The 16,165-nt window shown below is 44.0% G+C and overlaps 1 protein-coding gene across 10 annotated transcripts in view; it reads right to left on the bottom strand.

Annotated features, from left to right (window-relative positions):
• magi2a (membrane associated guanylate kinase, WW and PDZ domain containing 2a) overlaps positions 1-16,165 on the bottom strand; it is a 144,129-nt gene that overhangs the window by 45,883 nt on the left and 82,081 nt on the right. Inside the window, exon 1 of one of the 10 annotated variants that reach the window (XM_086146326.1) lies at positions 3,924-4,242. The exons of the other annotated variants lie outside the window; for them this stretch is intronic. Within the exon in view, the coding sequence (XP_086002452.1) occupies positions 3,924-3,945 (22 nt within the window). The 5' untranslated portion in view covers positions 3,946-4,242. Of the gene's footprint in view, positions 1-3,923; positions 4,243-16,165 lie in introns of those variants that run through there. 10 annotated transcript variants of the gene reach the window in all.

Genomic DNA, 16,165 nt, shown 5'->3' with positions numbered 1-16,165 from the left:
GAGGCTTCTTCGCTTCTAATGGCCCGTGAGGAGTTTCCAAATATAACTGCCAGAGTTTTGGGCGGGTCTAGGTTGTGGTGGCCAGCTTGTTGTGTAAATGGAAGAGTTGACGGGCAGAAACTAGGACTAAGGGGGTTGTTATGCTAACGGGGGTGTCGCTCGTTGGGACAAAAGAGCAACTTTGGGGGATGACCTGGATTGGTAAAGCTAAACAAAGAGGTGAAACCTGTTGGATCACATGAGTTGAAGTTCTGGTTCTGGTGGCGGATCTTTCCGGTCCGTCTCGGTATTGATCCCAGTGCGGGGTTAATGAAAGGTCGTGTCTGAGGCCCCCTCCTCTGCTCGGACTCGGTTTTTCTGTTTTGACAAAGACGGCTTCTTTGACTCCTCTCTCGAACCATCTGTCCACTCTGGCAAGGATACAAACATCGGTGTCTTCGAAGCAGAAGCCCTCGCCTCTCAGGTGTAGGTGGACCGCGGAGTCCTGTCCTTCAGGCTGGCTCTCATCCGTTTGCGCAGAGGTTGTTCGGTCCCTCCGATGTAGACGTCATCACCATCCTCGGTGAAGGTGACACCACGTTCTCCATCTTCTGCCTGGGTGTTTGTCCTTTGGTTGCACCAGCTTTTGTCTCAAAGGTACCCGTATTGGTGTTTGTTGAAAACCCTTCGGAGTTTCTCCGAAACACCAGCCACATATGGCATGACAATGTTTGTTGTTGTTGTTGTTGTCGTCTTCCTCCTGTCCTATGTTCCTGCATCTGGTGGTCGTTAAGAGATGAGGAAGCTTCTGGGACGAAGGGTTAAACACCTTCAAGCGAAGAAATTCAAGTCCGGCTGCCACGACAAGAAGATTTAGACCAGAATTCCCCATGACCTGGATGACCGAGAGCCTCCGCAGACACAAAAAGGAACGCACGCCCCGTTTCTGGAGGTCCATCACCTTCGTCGGCCTAACTGGCGCCACTACAGCATCCGTTAGCTTCCCTCCAGGCTATCTGCATGTTAATAAAACACACTGTGTATTAAAAGCGCGACCCCGTGTTCAACCCTGAATTTGCACATCACAACGCGAGAACGCGATCTGAACCTGCGGTACCTACAGGCGATACAACGACGGCGGCTCGACGGGGACCCAGACAATCTCTGGAAATCAGAAACATTGGCCCCAATTTGAAAAACGATCTTAAAATACACAGAGCATCCTGAGGCGGCGGAGGGGAGGCTGCGCCGCGTGCTTCCTGACGGAGTTTCAAAGCGGCGCCCAGAGGAAGCGATTACACCGCCGGCACTCGTCTTGGTCGCCCCTGTAAAGTTACGAAACCCAAACGCAAAAAGGGAACGACTGCGAAATCTGCTCGTTTGATTCCTGAACCTGTGGCTCTCTTGTTCAAGTGAAGATACCGCTTCGACGCGGAGAAGCTACGAGACCCGAAAGGGGACGGGTCTGGGGGAGAAACAGTGCCGAGTTCCCAGACAGGAGGCCGGCCTTGCGGTCGGCAGCGCCGTCTTAGCAATGCTAGCAGATAGATTCTTCCTTTCTTTCCTTCTTTTTTTTTTTTCCGCTACCTCGTCCTTGATGGGATCACTGAAGAGAGTGAAGAAAGGACCGATAGATGTTACAACCTCAAGCGCGAGTCAGAGCGATGTTGACTCTTGACTCTTTTCTGTTTCCGAGCCGGGCGGTCACAGCGATGCGCACTTCTAACAAAGCGCCAGCTGGGGTTAAAAATAAAAAAAAAAACAACTTGTTGGGATTTTATTTTCTTCTTAAATGCCATCGGAGGGATGACGGGTCGGACTGGTGTCGCAGCAGGCCGCTAGTCAAAGCATACGGGTCCTTTTAGCTAAAAGCACAGCGGAACTACTTTTGGGCCATTTCCGTGCCATCGGTGCGTGGAGACGGAGCGATGGGGAAGCAGAATCCAGAAGCAGAATTGCAATTCTCGGGGATATGATATCATTCGTTCAAGCATCATCTACACTCCTGATCCTTTGGCCCGAAAGAGGAACCCCATGGGGACTCCCCAAGGAAAGGTCCCTTGTTGAAAGTGAACCAGGGACCTTCTTTCTATGAGACAGAAGCACCGAACCACATGCTGCCGAGGCCCTAAAATGAGAGGTTATTGTTAACGATTATGAGTCACTTCTGCTTCCGCCGCACGGCGCATTTACAACTTTCCTTTTTGTTTTCAATGTTTTGAGCTTCATCTCCAATTGCCCTTTGGGGATACATAAAGTTTATTCTGGTTCTAAAATCCTCCAAAGCTGCCGGTTCGATTTGAAAACGCAGAGAGTCCATGCCTCCAGAGACGCCACCTGCCGGCGCTCTTCATCGTGGTGAGTTATCTGTTAGCTTCTCGGCGCAAACGACGAAATAGAACTCCCGTCCCTTTCAGAATCGACATTTGTAGCCAAGGGGTTACCTCTCGGGGCCACTCCTGTTTGACCTGCTACCGCCTGACCAGGGAGGATAACAAAGACATCGTGTCCAACGTCGACGTCCCCAAAATTTGTTGAAAAATATGGACGTCAGTGCTAATGTTGCTTTTTAGCGCTAAATTTGTCAATTCGAGGGCAAGGTTTAAGAAGTCGAAGACCACCCGTCTCCGGGCGTGAACACGGTGAACAAGCCTACGGCGTCCACCGCCCCTTTAAAAAGCGGAGGGGGTAATCCGGGGGGATCAGCGCCCCTTTGTGTGCCGCCGCCCCCGATGGCGGATGTGAAAGTCGGGTCCTGATCTGTTACGACGGGCCGCCGCCGCGTCAGCGCCGCCCTTTGTCGCCATTGTAATCCAGCCATTAGCCAATTAGGAAGTGACGGGCAGCTTTAATGCCCTTGCATTAGCGGGATGGATTAGTTTGCCATTCAGCGCCGCCGGCACGCCGCCCCGCGGGCCAACGAGGGTGAAAGCTACATGGAAAGCTGCTTTCGTTGCACTTTACCGCGCCGGACTCGGAGCGTTTGCCCCGACGATGAAGCGTCGAGTGTTATTGAAAGTCCGGCGCATCGCCGACCGGGAAACAAGAGCAAATCCCCCCCTCGCCTTCCTACGATGTAGCGTTAGCCGCTAATGTAGCTCCTCCAAGGAGAGTCACCTGGGACGCCAACATTTACGGGCTCGTTTGAACAACGAGCTCAACTTTCAGACTTAATTCCGTCCCCGAGGCAGAAACACCGAGGGGAGGCCGTTCGGAGCATTTGGGCCGTTGCCTTGGAAACTCGGTTGCCACGGTTATCCATCGCTGACGCCATGATTTGGATTTCGCCAGCGCGTCGATGGCGGATGGAAAGTAAAATAGGACACAGAAATGAGAACCCGTGAGCAGGAAGCCTCCTCGCCGTCGTGGGTCGGTCCCGACCTTTGACCCCCTTCGGATGGGAGGAGCCTGGAATCGCCAACCTCCCGATCGCGGGGACGGCCGCCGGCTGAGCCTCGAGCCGGGGGAATTCTGCCTCGAACTCATATCCGAAATGCTCGGCTTCTCTCTGCCGCAAAAGTTTTGTGTAATAACGCGCTTGTTACACGTTTACGACACGGTAATTACATGTAATAAGCGGTTATTACACCTAAATGAGCCACTATTTGAGCCTTGGAGTCCCACTGCTACATCACACAGTGGATTAAAAATGATTTAAATTCTAGATATATAACAAAAAGACCACATTTTGTCCAGAAAATCATACTTTCACACTGTCGGTACTACAAGTTAATAAACCCCTTTATAATGCTAGTTTAAGCTGCAACTTTCAGCCAAACTCTGACATTTTTTGTCTCCCAAAAAAAAAAAAAAACTTTCTATATATACATATATATGAAAATAACTTGAAAAGACACAAACAACAAAAACTTTGCGATGTCCGTCACGTCTTCGTCTCCGTGACGACGCCACTGTCAGAAATAAAGAATTCAGAGGAGACCTACCCCTGCAGAGGGAAGCCATCATGGCATCCTTTATCACGCCGGCTCCTCTCTCCTCCTTCCTGTCAGAGGAGGTGAAAGGCTTCTTTCATCGCCACTCTCTCCTTTCCTTCCCTCTCTCTCTCTAAAACCCCCCCACCGCCGCCGCCGCCGCCGCCGCCGCCACGCTAGAAAGCTTTCACCCCCGGGTCCTGCTCGGCATCTCCGCTTCCCCTGGGCATCCAAGCCGTGATGTCGGGAGGGGGGTTGAAGGTGGAGGAGGTTCTCTGATGAAAAAAAAACAAAAAAAAAACGGAGGCGCCGACACTAATTGAGGAGGAGATTCAGCTGAGCGAGCTGTCAATCAAACTCCGACCCCCCCCCCCCCCCCCCCCTCTGACCTCCATGGGATAAAAAAGTATTTCCTGGATGGAGCAGACCTGGCCTGGTGGGTCCAGGTGAGAGGAGAAGAGGGGGAGAGGATGGAGAGCGGTGGAGATATAGGGGGATTAGCGGAGGGCTGATGTCATCTGTTGCAGCCCCCCGAGGGTGTTTTCTGTGTGTGTGTGTGTGTGTGTGTGTGTGTGTGTGTGTGTGAACGGCGATCAGGGCTGCTGTGTCAGCCTAATCCCCCCCCTCTCTTGTCCCCGTCCAGGGGTGCATTACAGTGACAAAGTCTGTTTGTCTGGGTGTTCATTCACTCATACAAAAAAAAAAAACCCTACATATTATTATAATAATAATCAAAAAAAAAAAAATCTATATATTATCAAGCTTTTTCAAATCCCCTGATATTTAAGGAAACCCGAAATGTTTTTTCTAGAATTCTCAATGTATTTTCTTACACATGTATTTCCCTGCTGTACTATGTTAGTCCTGTCATTAATATTCCATTACAATCTATTCTGCTTTATTACAAAATATACCCCCCGACACACACACACACACACAAATCGATATAATCAAGCCAAAACATATTATTATAATCATAATAAAAAAAAATGAATCTATATATTATCGAGCTTTTTAAAATCCCCTGATATTTAAGGAAACCTGAAATGTTTTTTTTTTTTAATTCTCAATGTATTTTCTTACACATGTATTTCCCAGCTGTACTATGTTATTACTGTCATTAATATTCCATTACAATCTATTCTACTTTATTACAAAATATACCCCAACACACACACACACACACACAAATCGATATAATCAGACTGTTTAAAATCTCCTGATATCTAAGGAACCCAGAAATGATTTTTATAATTTTTTCAATATATTTTCTTACATACATATTGATTTCCAGGCTGAATTTAGCTGTGTATTATGTTAGTACTGTTATTACTATTCTATTACAATCTATTTTATTAGAAAATATACCCCCCCCACACACACAAAAAAAAAAAAAAAAATCGATATATAATCAAGCTATTTAAATTCCCCAGATATTTAAGGAACCTTAAATGTTTTTTATAGTTTTTTCAATATATTTTCTTACATAGATTTCCCAGATGAATTTAGCGCAGTACTATGTTAGTACTGTTATTACTATTTTACTACAATCTACTTTACTATTATTACAAAATATACCCTCCACACACAAAAAATGATCATTATGATTATCAATTATTATTATTGTTATCTAAAATTGCGATATTTGAAGAAACCCAAGATGTTATTTTCATAAAACTTTCGACATTTTTTTTTTACACGTGTTACTTTTAGCTGAGTACTTTGTTATTGTTATGTTATTACTTTTCTATTCTATTAATATTTAGGTTTCATCTCACGCATGAAGCCAGAACAGTAAAAGACGTAACGTAATTTATGTCCCAATACAGCCCTTAAGATACCAATCACTTTATTTATGATTTTTTTAAGATACAAAGTGCGATTCGAGCAAATTTTATCCTTATAAACAAAAAGCAATTCATGGTTTGAATACGACAGTGAGAAAATTAAAATGTGAAATTCAAGAGCTCCATACAAACATGCTAGATAAAATCAGTTCTTTAAAAAAAGAAGTGTGATCTAGTGACAGCGATTCAGAGGAAAATTAATAAAAAAAAGGAAAAATTAATGAGAAAAACTAAGATTCAAAAGTAAAATTTAAGTGCAAAAAGAAAAAGTTAATTTTAATTTAACAATCATAAGTTCATGGTAATGTTAAGTTATTTCAATTTAGTAATCAAGTTTACTGTCGTGTTAAGTTAATTTTAATTGAATAATCATCATAGGTTTATTGCAATGTTAAGTTTATTTTAATTTAATAGTCATAAGTAGTTTAAGGTAATGTTAAGGTATTTTTTAGTTAATAACCACAAATTTTCTGTCATGTTAAGTCAATTTAAATTTAATAATCATCACAAGTTTATAGCAATCATTTATTTTCATAATCATCATAAGTTTATTTTAATGTATTATAAATTATTTTAATAATTACTATAGGTTTATTGTAATGTGAAGTTATTTTAATTGAATAATCACAAGTTTACTGTCATGTTACGTTTATTTTAATGTATCAATAATCATAAGTTTATTATAATGTATTTTAATGATCATAAGTTTATTATAATGTATTATATAGGTTTATTATAATTTTAAGTATCTGCAGCGGTGTGTGTCTGAGCTCAGGCTTCAAATTACAACATTATAACCATTCATTTTTTTTTTGCTGCCCCTTATTATTAATATCCGTCTTTTTCAGGGTTTTTCTCTCTTAATATCCTTATTTTATGAGGTTTTTGGGCGGCGGAACAAATTAATTTGTTTTCTGATATTTTAAATGTGTAAAATTCATTTAAGATACTAAAAAAAAAAAAAAAAAATCAAAAATCAACATACCAACCCACTTCTGTAAAGAACAAAACAGGGTCCGGCTGTATCACATCCAGCAAGTACAAATATGCAGAACAAATACGCAGAAGGTGGTGAAAGTACTTCACACTGCACCAAAGTACTTTGTGTATTTTTGCCTGAGATAGAAGGAATCTCGTCTCGTCAAGTTAAATTACATTTTGATGACATTACATTTGCATTCAGTGACACCGATCGATGATCTTCACAAGGGACGGAACGATAATGTAATAATGCGACGGTCGCGTAATAAGCGCCTCGCGTCGGCTTGGATTATTTTTTTTCTTTTTTTTTTTTGCATAAAGGTCTTTTAATCATCAAGAGGTGTTTATATGGAAAATAAAAAATGAAATAAAAACAGATGAAATGGCTGCGGGCCTTGGACGCTCATCATCCGAGGGAGAAATCTCGTTCCAGCCCATTTCATTATTTCTTTCTTTTTTGGCTGAATTATATATTATATAAACATTTTTTTTTTTTTTTTGTTGGAACGGCACAAAAGATTTAATTAGTTAACAGCTGGTTCCACGCCACGCAGGCCTTTACAAGCAAATTCATGAATATAAAGAGTTATTTTCATTCATTTGTTCATATGTTCTGCGAATCTTTCGCTGTGGGTCAAAAACGACCTTGACCTTTGACCCCCACAGTTCAATCAGTCCAGCGTGGACGTTCTTCACGTCCGGAGGAACATTCGACAAAAAAATGAAGACAGAAAAGCCGGATTACCGTCGCTGTAAATCTCCATTTTGGGAGTGGAATCTGCTTGGGATTACAGGGCAGATTGCATCCATCAGGTGTGTGTGTGTGTGTGTGTGTGTGTGTGTGTGTGTGTGTGTGGGATTAACGCTTCCTCCATCAAAAGCACCTGCTGACGTCTCCCAAACAGCGAAGACGATGACCTCCGCCGCAGATTTGATGCCATTGTGCGAACGGTTATACCAGGAAACGATGCTAACGCTAAACGAAGGGAAACCGCCAGGAAACCGTCCCGAAACGGAGTTTTCCATCAAATTTAAGAATCCAACTGCGAACGTCGGCGTGAAACATCGTTGTTTACGTCCTTCGTCGTCCAGTTCTCCTGTTGGAACGCTAGTTAGCATGATGACGGTTCAGTGATCGCGGCGTTAAGAAGGAGCTCAGAATGACAGCGGATCCGAAAACGGAAATAATAGCTAAAGGTGAGAGCGGTGTTGGTGTCGCAGATCTCTCCAAAAAATCTCTCCAAGAAGAGAGTCCAACATCAAGAACAGCAGAAACGCAGCAATAATTAAAGTTCTCTTTAATTCCATCTGTGTTTTAGCCACAAATAACCCCATTTAAGAGTTTCCAAAGAGTTCAGCAGTGTGTTTTTGGTGCTGGAGAACAGATCAATGGGGTTTACACTGGTTTCAGTGGAAAACATCGATTGGATTCTGAACAGAGTCAAAGAATGAATTAAATTCGTGAGCCGACGTCGCCTTCGACGCTTATCTCACGGTTTGGGGAGACGAAGCCGAGCCCAGCTGTGATCGGGTTCACCCCGGATCCGTCACATATCTGGGCAAACGACCATTCGTCCTGTCATTCACATGTCCTTCGGGGACACGGGACTGCTGGCTCCGGATAATACGGAATCAGTCCGATATCATCCTCGGTCCGATCGACCAACATGGACGCCGTGGAAACCAGGGGTGCTCCGTTCTCACCCTTTCACCCGCCTCGCGAATATTGATTTCACGCGCCGACAATGACCCCCGACCGGCGCCGGCGCCCGATCAGCCGCTTCGCCTGGGATGAAATCCCCCAAAACATCAGCCGTGTTCAATAATATATCTCAGGCGGTCGTCCAGCCGCCGCGGGGCCATGAATATGCTAGCAGCTAAAATCCTTGCGCTAACATTCGGAGGGGGGGAAAGCTAGGCGTCCTCTGGCTTGAAAGGTGTCGTCGTGGTGACGCCGTGGGGGGCGGAGCCATCAGAACTTGAATTTGTTTTGATCCGACTTGATGGTTCTCGGGAACGCTTTGAAAACGGCCACGAGGAGCTCATTGAGAAATAAATGCAAATAAAACGTCCAACGGGATGGCGCGTCCAGCCGCCCGGACCACAAATAATCCCGCCACTTCCATCCCGTCCCGCTGTGATACAAGTATCCATTAACCCAAGATCCAATAACTCGTCCCCGCCCCCGTCCGCCCGCCACGGCTCGACCGATGGACCCCGCCCGATCGAACGGCACCTCCACAAATAATCCCACCCCCCCTCACCAGAGCGCAAAACATTAATTGGATCCTTTTAATGGCGTTCCAGCTGTGTAATGAGGTTTCTCTTCCTGTGGAGTTTATCGTCGGATGTGGGGGGGGGGTTGTGGGGGGGTCGGGGTGGGGTTCGGGGCACGCAGAGGCCAGGCTGATTTACGCAAGGCTTAATCCAATTTCACCCGCCGAGGAATCGTCTTGTATTCTTACACCGGTCGCCATAGTAACCACGATAACCAGTTCCTTGTTTGTTATGGTTGCCGGGAGGAGGGTGGGGGGGTGACATTTCTCCGGGTGCGGTACGTCACGGCTTATCAGAGGAGGCGTGGAAGGATAAAAAAAGAAACGCGCCCTATACTTAGCTGGGGATGATCACACAGGAAACGCTGCAGGGGTTGGGGGGGGGCAGGCGGCTATTTTTAGCTCCAGCATCATCGGAAGGCGTGTCGAAGCCTCGCCGGATTAGCCGCCGACGTCTCGGAAACTTTACGTTTCCCGCTGGGCTGACGCGTGGTAGGCGGTTGGTCCTCCCGCCACTAGGGGGCGACGATGAGCCTCCAGGCACGCCTCAAAGGAAGGGGCGGAGTCAAAGAGTGGGAGGAAGTGAGGCCCATCGCTAATTATCTGTCAACGCTAATGAGCTATGACGCGTCTTCAGAGGGGATGCTAACGGTTAGTACGACGTATTTGCAACGCATGTTCGCTTAATTACGCTTTTCTTTCTTTGACTGCCGTTCAATCAAACGTTAGCGGGTGGAGTTGAGGTGGTTTTATGATTGATTTGTCACGTGGCGCCGCGACAGAGCGCATCACACGGTAATAACACTCGTTTAGCCGTTTAACGCACATTGCTATGTTATTACACAGAAACATCGCAACATAAATAATTTCAGCGTTTTGTCTGGAAGCAGGCTTTTTATTTCTTTTTTTTTTTAACCAATCATTTGCATACACTTTGGGCTTTTAAACCAATTATAATCAGAATATTAGTCTCTGTGTTAACCCACCTACCGTCTCTCATTATGCGCCCATCACACACACACACACACATATACACACACACACACCTTTCCATCTGGCTCAGGAATGAATCACACAGCGAGAAAGTGATTTCCTAAATGCAAAAAAAATAAAAATAAATAAAAAAATAAAAAACCCCTCTCCAAAAATAGACTGCAAATAACAGGATTGCTGCAGTGATTAATCTGCGCCGCCGCCGTCGAGGCGATTAGCGGGAGTCAATCAAATTGATCGCACCTATAAGAGCCGTCTGTCAAAAAAAATGGCGGCGGCGGCGTGGATGGACGAAGAGCGACGGAAAAAGAGGAGGCTTAATACGAGCTTGATAACTATGAGGCAGGGAAACGCTACCTCTTGCTAGCATACGAGCTAGCCGGGAAACAACGTCACGATGACACCGTTGGGTTCTAGAGGTACGCTAACGGTACGTCACGCTAATGGACGCGCCTTCATTTCAAAACTGATATATTGAATCTGCTGAGAACTACAAACAAATGAAAAAATAAACCAAAATACAGAAATCAATAAATTGATGAAAATAAATGAATGGATAAATGATTCAAAAATAGCCCAAAAAACCCGGTGGTGATATGCAAAAACTCCTTAAAGGTCATTAGAACTGAAGAAGCATGAAAGATCTTCAAGGTAAGATGACCTGGGCGACTGAGAACCTCCAGACATATTGAAAAAAAGAATTTAAAAAAATCAATTAGCATCCTTTTTGGCTGAATGCCGTTAGCATACCTCTCAAACCAAACGGCGTCATCATGGAGTTGTTTCCCAGCTAGCTCGTATGCTAGCAAGAGGTCGCATTACCCCCCCTCATAGTTATCAAGCACATATTAAGCCTCTTTTTCCGTCGCACTTCATCCATCCACGCCGCCGCGGCCATTTTTTTTGACAGGCGGCTCTTATAGGTGCGATCATCGAGAGGTACGCTAACGGTACGTCACGCTAATGGACGCGCCTTCATTTCAAAACTGATAAATTGAATCTGCTGAGAACTACAAACAAATGAAAAAATAAACCAAAATACAGAAATCAATAAATTGATGAAAATAAATGAATGGATAAATGATTCAAAAATAGCCCAAAAAAACCCGATAATGATATGCAGAAACTCCTTAAAGGTCATTAGAACTGAAAAAGCCCAAAAGATGACCTGGGCGACTGAGAACCTCCAGACATATTGAAAAAAAGAATTTTAAAAATCAATTAGCATCTTTTTTTGGCTGAATGCTGTAAAACAAGGGTCCCTCCTTCTGTTGATTACGTTTTCCTTCCCCTGCAGCCGGCGGGAATCGTCACGTTAAAGCTCGCCCGCAACGACAACACCCATATTTCACGTTTCCCCTCGCGCCGCTGCTATAGACTAGTAATAACACATTTACCTCCTTTATGTGGCGGCGGAATTCCGCACCCCGACCGCCGCCTTCGCCTCCTCGGCGCCGTTAACACCTGATTCACACCAAAATAAAACCTGGCGGAAACTTCGACGCCTATCTTTTATTTATTAATCCATTTATTTATTTCGGTCGAGCTGGAAGGCGCGTGTCAGCTCCTTGAGGGAAATAAAACGATAAAGGAAAGAAAAAGGAAGCGCTCACTTGACTTGACACGCTTTTGGTGTTGAAACATCTCCCAAGGTTGCGGCGTTTGATGAAACGTAGCATAGCGTTAGCGGCGGCGGCGCCATCTGGCCGATCGATCCGGGATGAACCCCGCCTCTCGGCCAATCACAGTCCAGGAAAATCAGGAAAGAAAACGAATGAACGCGAGCGTGGAGAAGGCGAACTTTCACGGGAGGGAAGACACAAAACTCTGGAATCAGGATGTCAAGACGGCGACGGAGACGCTCCAGAAGCCTTTAGCGTCTGTATTAAATCTTTGAATGTGTGTGTGTGTGTGTGTGTGTGCGCTCAGATAACAATGCAGCCTGCAGCTTAGCGCTCACCTATCTAGCCCGTCCTCGCGTGGCGCCGATGGAAACCCCTTATCGCCGGCCTTCAGAGCCCGGCGAGCCTGCCGGCTGAGGCCGCCCGGCGCCGCGCCGCAGGTGAAGAGGATGATGAAGAAGAAAGAGGAGCAAGAAAGGAAGAGGAAGACTCTCTGAAAGTGATATTTGCTTGCGACGGTGAAGAAGAGGAGGATGTCTCTCCTCACAGAATATGGAGGGAGATATAAAGATGGTATTCGGAAAAAGAGGCGCAATACGTGATGAGGGAGGAGCCACTTCCTGTCGAGGGAGGTGCCACTTCCTGCTGGTGGACGGGGTATGATGGGATCTGAAAAACGGATATGTCAAAATATATTTGAATTCCTAGAACCAGAGGAACCGCTCTCAATTTGCGAGGATTAAAAACGCACATGCACACACACGCGCGCAAACACACACACACACACACACACACACCGCAGAGAGAAGTCAACAACATCCACTCCCGGTACGACGGAGTCAAACAGGAAGTGAAGTGCAAATGAGCTGCTGCTTGAGAGGCACGGACGGCGGAAATGGAAAACAACAATAAGATACACAAAGATGACGATGACGACAACTGCAATGATAAGAATAACAACGAAAGCAGCAATTGCAGCAACACAACTACAGTGATGTCAATAACGGCAGCAGCAGCCTCAACAGCAACGACAATAAAACCCAAAACCAGTAACAACGATGAAACGAAAGCGACAATAACACCGGCAACAATGACAAAAACTACAGCAACAGCAGCAAGAATGACGACGACAAGGGCAGCAACAACAAGAACAGGAGGAAACTTAAACCAACAATGACAATAAAAAAAAATGACAACAGCAGCAGCAACAACTACAATATCAACAACGGCAATAACAATAACAATAACAAGAACACTAACAATGACAATAAAAACAAAGAGTGACAATAACACTAGAAACAATGACGACAAACAACACCAGCAACAACAATCACAAAAATAACAGTTAAATGAACAACTTAAACAACAACGGTAACAACAATGAAACAACAGCAACAAAAGCCTGAATAACGTCAACAAGAATTACAAAAAACAAAGACAACAATAACAAGAGTGACAATAACACCAGCAACAGTGACAAAAACAACAAGGGTAACAACGGCAACAATGACAACGACAAGGGCAATAAGAGACAACAACACCAGCAACAGTGTCAAAAACATCAACAGTGGCAACAATGACAACAACAAGGGCAATAAGGGAAAATAACACCAGCAACAATAACAACAAAAACGGCAACAATGACAACAACAAGGGCAATAAGAGGCAAAAAACACCACCATCAATGGCAACAATGAAAATGATAATGGCCAGTAAGAGACAATAAAACCAGCAACAGTGACAAAAACAACAACAGCTGCAACAATGACAACGATAGGGGCAATAAGAGACAATAACACCAGCGACCATGACTAAAAAAAACAGCAATGACAACAACAAGGGAAATAAGAGACAAAAAAAATCCACCAACAACGGCAACAATGAAAATGACAAGGGCAATAAGAGACATAAGCAACAGTGACAAAAACACAAACAGCGGCAACAATGACAACGACAAGGGCAATAAAAGAAAATAACACCAGCAACAATCACAACAACAACGGCAATGACAACAACAAGGGCAATAAGAGGCAAAAAACACCACCAACAACGGCAACAATAAAAATGACAAAGGCAATAAGAGACAATAACACCAGCGACCATGACAATAAAAAATGGCAATGACGACAACAAGGGAAATAAGAGACAATAACACCAGCAACAATGACGACAAGGGCAATAAGAGGCAAAAAAAATCCACCAACAATGTCAACAATAAAAATGACAAGGGCAATAAGAGACATAAGCAACAGTGACAAAAACATAAACAGTGGCAACAATGACAACGACAAGGGCAATAAGGGACAATCACACCAGCAACAATGACAAAAACAACAATAGGTGTTGGCGACGGTTCGCATCAAATCAAAACACCGTCTCAATGGAAAATAAATCAATAAATGTTGAATAAGAAGATAAAATCCAGGCGTTGTCGGCGTGTGAAAAGGTAAATGCCTCTTTCAGAAGAGTTGAATGTGATGCTGTGAGGGAGAAGGTCCAGGAGAAACAACAAGGAGAAGATAAATCACAGTAAAGTCGGGTTTAAGCCGGACTTTAGGAATCGAGAACAGTGTTTCTTCACCGGCGTGAGTCCAGGAGCTCGGAGAGATAAGATAAAGGGTTACAACACACACACACACACACACACACTCACAGCCGTTTGCCCCTTGATGTTGCGAATAAAACAACAAAATGATCCGACAAAAGGCCGAACTGAAAAAAAAATAAACAACTCGTCGGAGATGAATGAAGACGCCTTCTTGGACGCGGATGAAAGCGAAACGCCGAAGAGGCCATTTGATCCCGTCGCTCTCCACGCGCTTGAAACGCCGGCGGCCAATCGGATCACGGAGATCCCCGACGAAAATAAACTCTGAGATGAAGATATTGGTAGGCGGATGCTGGAATTGGAGGATTTAAGATAAGCTAAAATAATATTGGTTGCAGTTCCACCGTTTGGCCACTAGGGGCGCCGGACCCTGGAGCACTTACTTGTGTTTTACTTGTGTTACTTTAATACTGTTATTAACAATGAACAAAAATGTAAATAATGTTACGGTAACATCGTTTCCGGACTATTAGACGCTACTTTTTCCCCACACGCTTCGAACGCTGCGGCTTAAACGACCATGCGGCTAATTTCTGTTTGTTTTTTTTTTGGGTGCTAACGAGCTTCTCGTCACATCGGACCGATGAAACGAGCGTGAAATTCCGAGGACGTTGAATTCCGACAGCGAAGATGACGATTTTAACGGTTTTATTGGCGGCAGGAAGAACAAGAATAGCGATCAGCTGGTTTTGATGGAAAGTGGATGGATGGATGGATAAGACAAGCTAAAAATACACATAAAAAAATAAAAGAAATAAAATCTAAAGAGTAAAAGTCTAGAAAAAAAAGTCTAAAAAAAAAAAAAAGAAAAAAAAAGTCTCATATTCACCAATATACGGGAATAAATAATTAGCAAAGGGGCAAATGTGAAGTAGCGCAATTAATATTGTAAATTATCATTAATCTTTTTCATCAGGCACTGTTTGGGGAAAAAGAAAAAAAAATTTCCAATATGTGTTTGTGGATGTTACCGCTGTGTCTTTAATTAAAATAAACAAAAACTCTCTTACAATGTGGACACCTGCAGCTTGCAGACAAAAGCATATAAGCTATATATGAAGACATAGATTTATTTTGTTATTTTCAGCCGGCGCGGCTTCTAATTCAGGTGCACTAAATAGTCTGAAAATGGCGGTAGTTAAAAATGAATATTAAAATATCAATGCATTAATATTAAAAAGGAATAATAACCCAAAAAATTGTCGGTCTCAGCCCGCACGCATCCCGCCTATTTCTTTTTATTTATTTTTATTGAATGTTATTGCCGTTGTCACTCTATTTATATTGTCGTTTAGTTTTGGTTGTGTATTTTTCATCCTTACCGTTCCATTATGTTTTCCATCATAATCCCTCATGTTGTTATTGTTCTCCCTGCTTTCTATTTATTCATGGGTGTCTCTCTGTTTATATTTACATTCATATTTATTTAATTTTAATTTTTAAATTTTTATTTCATTTTTTTGTTTTATTTTATCTTTATTTTTAATTTATTTATGTATTTTTTTTTCTGACTTTATGCTGTGAGATAAGAATTTCCCTTATGAAGGATCACTTAAGTTTATCTTCTCCATCTTTCACGTGCACGGAGTTGTCGCCGAGCGCGCACCTCGTGCACGTCGGACTCGGAGCCCTATCTCCCGCTTATCTGAGAGGAACGGCGATGCATATTCCCCCAACACACACACACACACAGACACACACACTCCGCCATTGCTTTCCATTAATCTGCATTGGGCTAAAGGCTTTTTAATAGACGTGAGGATTCCCGGGAGGCAAACACTGGCGAGGAGCGAGACGGGAAAACAAGCTCGGAGGTGGAGGAGTGGTTTATCACCCCTCCGCCCCGCCACTCGCTTTTGATCCGCCATCGAGCCGCGCAAACCGTTGACTTCGCATCCAACGTCTCACTCCGCCCTCCTTCCTTTTA

Source organism: Fistularia commersonii, chromosome 5 (assembly GCF_037954325.1).
Source record: "Fistularia commersonii isolate RoL2024-O1a breed Wild chromosome 5, RoL_Fcom_v1.0, whole genome shotgun sequence".
NCBI classification, from domain to species: domain Eukaryota; kingdom Metazoa; phylum Chordata; class Actinopteri; order Syngnathiformes; family Fistulariidae; genus Fistularia; species Fistularia commersonii.
Note: the sequence above shows the minus strand (reverse complement) of the source record. Positions and strands in the feature narration are given on the sequence as shown.